Source organism: Oryzias melastigma, linkage group LG11, assembly GCF_002922805.2.
Source record: "Oryzias melastigma strain HK-1 linkage group LG11, ASM292280v2, whole genome shotgun sequence".
NCBI lineage: Eukaryota > Metazoa > Chordata > Actinopteri > Beloniformes > Adrianichthyidae > Oryzias > Oryzias melastigma.
In genome coordinates, this window is record NC_050522.1 from 21,057,908 (window position 1) to 21,064,059 (window position 6,152).

The 6,152-nt window shown below is 42.2% G+C and overlaps 1 protein-coding gene and 2 gene segments (V, D, J or C); 1 reads left to right on the forward strand and 2 right to left on the reverse strand.

The window, feature by feature from the left end:
• LOC112162705 (uncharacterized protein K02A2.6) lies at positions 1-3,058 on the reverse strand (the record flags this gene model as incomplete). The annotated part of the gene is given in 1 exon segment (XM_024298591.2): positions 1-3,058. A coding segment is annotated over 1 exon segment (3,010 nt), but the record flags the coding sequence as incomplete, so codon positions are not given.
• A 56-nt stretch (positions 3,059-3,114) lies between these two features.
• Positions 3,115-3,826, reverse strand: LOC112162416. The segment is given in 2 exon segments: positions 3,115-3,477; positions 3,633-3,826. Coding segments are annotated over 2 exon segments (369 nt in total).
• A 595-nt stretch (positions 3,827-4,421) lies between these two features.
• Positions 4,422-5,839, forward strand: LOC112162417. The segment is given in 2 exon segments: positions 4,422-4,541; positions 5,411-5,839. A coding segment is annotated over 1 exon segment (246 nt).
• The last annotated feature ends 313 nt before the right edge of the window (positions 5,840-6,152 follow it).

The following is a 6,152-nucleotide window of genomic DNA, read 5'->3' on the forward strand; positions in this document are numbered from 1 at the left end:
GCTCTCTCTGTAACTGCTGACAGGAATTACAAGATTTCACCAGCAGTTCGATCTGGGAATCAATGTTAGGCCACCACACATAACTTCGAGCTAGACTTTTCATTCTCACCACACCAGGGTGAGCGGTGTGCAGCTCCTGCAGCACACATGAACGAAACTTGTGCGGCACCACAACACGACTACCCCACATCAGACATCCCTGTTGTATTGTGAGCTCATCCCTACGCCGCAGAAAATGTGTCAACTCCTCAGCATCTCTGGCAGCAGGAAAACATCCTGTTGCAACCATCTCCATCACTCTAGACAGGACAGGGTCAGACATGGTCTCCCGCCTAATCTCAGAGCTGCTAATAGGCAGAGTTTCTAACTGAGATGCATAGAACACCTGAACTGTGTCTGTCTTCGTTTCTTTTGAGTCTGGGAGGGGCAATCGGGATAGACCATCCGCATTAGCATGAGCCTCTCCTTTGCGGTACTCAATGGTGTACTCATGCGCTGACAACAACAAGGCCCAACGTTGCATTCTAGCTGCAGCCATTGATGGAATGCTTTTCAGAGGACTCAGAATAGAAGTCAGAGGCCGGTGATCCGTAAGCAGAGTGAACTTGTTACCATACAGGTACTGATGAAACTTACGGACCCCAAAAACTATCCCCAGAGCCTCCCTCTCCAGCTGCGCATAATTTTGCTCTGCCTTGCTTAACGTTCTGGAAGCGAATGATATAGGCTTTTCTTCACCATCTGGCATCACATGTGAGAGCACCGCCCCCACACCGTAAGGTGAAGCATCACATGCCAAACGAAGCGGAAGCTCAGCATTGTAGTGCGTTAACACATCCTGCGAAACCAGCAGTGCCTTCGCTTTTCCAAATGCTGACTCACACGCTTTTGACCAAGTCCATTTTTGACCCTTTTGTAGCATGGCATTTAGAGGTTTCAGAACCGTAGCAAGGTCAGGAATGAAACGTCCGTAGTAGTTAATCATTCCTAAAAATGAACGAAGCTGCCCCACGTTGCTGGGTGTAGGTGCCTCCACAATAGCACGCACTTTTTCGGGTGATTTGTGGAGCCCTGCAGCATCGATAATATGTCCCAGGTACTCCACCGAGTCCTGGAAAAACAAACATTTGTCCTGCTTTACATGCAAACCATACTCCTCTAACCTACTCAACACTGCATCCAATGCTCTCAGATGAGTCGCTTCATCTGGTCCACTGACCAAAATATCATCTAAGTAACAGTGGGTAAAAGGAAGCCCCAAGAGCACCTGATCCATGGCTTTCTGAAACAACGCGGGCGCCGAAGCAATTCCAAACGGCAAACGGTTGAAACAGAACAACCCTTTTTCTGTTGAAATGGTCAGCAGCTCTTTCGACTCCTCCTCCACTTCCATCTGCATGTAAGCATTTGACAGATCCAGTTTGCTGAAGCGTTGGCCTCCAGCCAATGATGCAAACAAATCCTCAATCCGTGGAATTGGGTATTTGTCCACGCAGAGAACTGGATTGATGGTGACTTTAAAATCTCCGCAAAGTCTCACTGAGCCATCTTTCTTACTGACTGGTACCACTGGTGTGGCCCAGTTACTGTGATCGACAGGAGAAATGACTCCCTGTTTAACCAGTCGTGTCAGTTCTGCTTCCACCTTTGGTCGAAGAGCATAAGGCACCTTACGTGGAGGGCAAAACTTGGGTACACAGTCATGCTTAAGACTCACTCTAGCCTTAATTCCTTTCAACCTGCCTAAATCGGTAGAGAAAACTGCAGCATGTCTCTTTAATACAGATTGTAAGCTGTCTTTCTCAGTTTGATCCACCATCAGCACAGACTTTAAATCTTTCCAGTTCAGTCTAATGGCTCTGAGCCACTCTCTACCAAACAGTGGTGGAGCATCGACCTTCACGACATACAACGGCAAGGTTGCAGATTGGTTATTTAACCTTACTTTCACTTTAATGACGCCCTCTGGTGCAAGAGGCTCTCCTGTGTATGTTTTTAGGACTACATCAGTGGACTGCATGGGCACCTGTTTCAGTTTGGTTTCATATAATCCCACAGGAATCAAAGACACTGCAGCCCCGGTGTCCAGCTCCATCTCCATTTCTTGCCCATTTACTGTTGGCAACACAGTGATCCGACTGTATTTCTTATCACTGGTAACAGAGTTCAATGCTAAATCTTCATCAGTGTGACTTTCAGTTTCTTCACTTTCACCTTCATTTGCATCAACATAGTACACTCTCTTCTTATCTTTAGCTTTGTACTTGGAAATTTTACTTTTAAACACATGCTTACTCTCTTTTTGTTTCTTTGCAGTTTCTGAAAAACTTTTACTCTTACACATCCGACCAATGTGACCCTTATTTCCACACTGGTGACAGTCACGATCTTTGTACCAGCAGTCATCCTCAGCATGGTTTGTTTTTCCACACCTTCTGCACTTCACCGTTGGTTTCTGGGAAATCACTGCATTCACTTTCAGCGAGCCACTCAGCAGCTGTGCATCCCGTGCCACTGTCTCTGCTGCCACCGCCATGTTGACAGCCTTCTGGAAAGTCAGGTTTTCTTCGGTCAGCAGACGCTTCTGCACGGTCTCCCCCTTCAGGCCGCACACGAATCTGTCCCGCAGCGCGTCCTCCAAATACGCGCCAAACTCACAATGTTCAGAAACTCTTTTCAAAACAGCTACGTACTGCGACACCGACTCTCCTTCCTCCTGGTTTCGCTTGTGGAATCTGAATCGCTCCGCAATCACCAGCGGTTTCGGCGCAAAATGATTCCGCAGAACATCAGTTATATCCTTATACGTCATGTCGCCGGGCTTCACTGGAGCAATCAAACTGCGCAGTAATCCGTACGTCTTCGGACCCAGCACACTCAGCAACACTGGGACTTTCTTGGCGTCCGCGATGCCATTAGCATTAACAAAATGCTCAAACCTCTCAATATACGTCGTCCATTGCTCCCCGGACTCTTCAAATGGATCCATGTGTCCAATCATTCCGGCCATGATGTATTAGTCTTCCTTGACGAGCAATCTCGAAGTCACGTGCAGCAGCCAACACACAGCTAGCTCATTAGCTAGCGGTCTTTACAGCGTGGTCGTCCGTCAGTCACCAGCACTAGGCGTATCAGTCACCTCCGCCGCTCCGACGGTTTTTCACTGTGTGAACACATACTGACTGTTGATGCTGTGGCCAGTCTGACAGTAATAAACTCCTGAATCTTCAGGCTGAACTCCACTGATGGTCAGAGTGTAATCTAATCCAGAGTTTGATCCACTGAAACGATCAGAAACTCCAGACTGACGAGTGCTTGTAGAATAAATTAGAAGTTTAGGGACTTCTCCTTGTTTCTGAAGATACCAGTTAAACCAGTGGCTAGGGCTTTGACTAGTTTTACATTGGATGGAGACAGTCTGTCCTTGAACTACAGACTGAGCTCCAGGAGTCTGAGTCAGGAGTTCTCCTGATGAAGCTGAAAACAGAACAAAAGAGAAGAATTATTGAGACAAAATCAGCTCAAAGAAAAACCTATAAGAAGAATGTCAGTGCTGCTTGTTTGAGAGTCTCTCCATCATTGTGGAGAACCTGGTTGCTGCTGGAAGCAAAGTTTTCAGAAGAGAGTCTCACCCTGAACGAGGAGCTCCAGGGTGAAGAGCAGCAGAGTCAGTGACATCATCATTGTGCTGCGGGCGAGTCCGAGTCTCTGAAAGGTCTGGACAGCCACTGATCAACACTGAGCTTTAACTGCTGGAAGCAGAGAGGCAGCACACATATGCAAACACACTGAACCAGTCAGGAGCTGCTGTTCTACACATGTCACCATCATTCACACACACACATTCTTATACACACACAAACTTTTTAATGTAATTAGTTCTAAAGGTGTTTGTAAAACAGGTAAGCAAAAGTAAGTGCATTTAAAATTTCCCAGAATGCAGCCAGAAATTAGAGTGCAAAAAATAATACAAACTACAATAATTAATAACTGCATTGATCAAAATATAAAGAACCATGACAGTGAAATCCCCCCTAAAAACATTTATTCAATGAAAAAATAAAGATGTGAATATAAATGAAAGAAAGCAGATTAACTCTAAAGTTACTTTCTGTAAATCAGTGTCTTGTTTTTTTAATCCTGAGTTCTTTGGTATTTTACTTTTACTAGTTTTGTTACATAATCAATCATGCAATTTTTCACAATTAGTCACAATTATAATTTTTTGTAATATTTGTTTTTAGACAGCTTTCAGTCATTCTTTGAATTAAGTGATAATATTTACAACTTTATGTTTTATTACAATTATTTAAAATGTAATTTATAGTTTAAGTACAACTCTGTAATTGAAAAAAAATGCAAATTTTACCAATACAATTTATTATTTTTAGTGATTTTTTTTCTCATTATTTCATTTGAGTTTGTTTGTTTCAGAGTCAGAGAGCGTGTCTCTGTACAGTCAGAGGTTTTTGTACGACGCTTCAACCAGTTTGTATCACTGTGGTACACGTTTGGTGGAGGAACCAGACTGGAGTTTGGAAGTAAGTCAATCTTTTTGTGTCTTTCTATATATTCATGGCTGAATATAATATTATACTTTTAAAAATTAGATTCTATTATTTTTGGCTAAATACGTTTTTTATATCAAACTAAGTCTGTGTGAAACTTATAAAATCATGTTGCCTTGTTATTAAAAAAAAACATATTTCTTTGTGTGTTAAGTGAGAAATTTAGAACACTCATTTTGAAACAGTTAGAGAGTCTTTCTCTGTACAGTCAGAGGTTTTTCTAAAACACAGTCAGTTTGTATCACTGTGATGGACTTTTAGTAAAAATGACTTGAAGTTAAACATTTTAGGATTCTGAGTATTACCTGCAAAAAAATTTGGGGTTAAGTTTTAGTTTTTACCAAATGAACCTAAACTCTTTTAAGTCCATTCTTTAAACCTAAACATATATTTTAATTTTAAAATTTATTGTACCAACAACAGTGTGCTTTAAATTAGAAAATGATTTCATGTAAATATGGTCATTGTTTACCAAGATTCTGTTTTTACGCTCTTAAAATTATCTTTCCAAACTGATTCTTGGACATTTGGGATTTGAAAATGTTTGTTTTTTTCAAGGATTTTATACATGACAAAAATCCAACATGAGTGTTTTGTTTTTAGCATAATTAGTTAATTTCTATAATGTCTGATGAATCTTTCTAAAGACATTCAGTCCAAACTTGTTTTCTCCATGAAGATTCATCTGCTCTTTTTCTAACCCAGTTGGACATTTTTCAGTGTAAACTGAAGTTTCCCTTGTTGCTGATCTGCATGAGAGATTTCTTCAAGGAAGTGAAACAATGTGTGAATCAATGACTGATGGAGCAGAAAAACACCTGACAGAATTTGGTGTCTCCTAGGTGATGCCCCGCCCTCCCTGACCGTGCTCCTCCCCTCCACCAAGGAGCTGCAGCAGGGGAAGGCCACACTCATGTGTGTGGCCAACAAGGGCTTCCCCTCAGACTGGACTCTGTCCTGGAAGGTGGTCGGCAGCAGCAGCAGCAACTGGGAGGAGAGCAGGAGCCCCGGGGTGCTGCAGAAGGACGGCCTCTACAGCTGGAGCAGCACCCTGAGGCTCTCTGCAGACCAGTGGGAGAAGGTGACCTGTGAGGCCAAGAGAGGATCCCAGACTGCAGTCTCAGAGACTCTCAGGAGAGACCAGTGCTCCCAGTCCTGAACGCAAACATTCTGGATATAAATCTGTTTTCTATGTAGTTCTTTTTTACTTTCTCTTTCTCAAACTCTGTTTGCTTTTTTGACTTGTTACAGTTAAACTTGGCAAAATTATCAACAAATAAATGAAACATTCTGTCATCTCATTGTTTTTCTCTGAGTCTTTTGTGTAAAGAAAGTTAATTCTTCTCTTACTCTGACATAGTATATTGTGAGGAATAAACTAATAACTGAAAAAAACTGGTAAAAAGATCTTCCTTTTATCACTGACTTTATTTTGAATTAAATACAAATATATGTCACCTCTTTTTTCTTTTTAATGTGATGCTAAATTAGGTTTCACACATAGACTGTATATAAAATAACTGGACGAAGCAAGCCCCCCTACTTCCGTGTTCCATATAGGAAGTACCACTGGGTTGCAAAAAG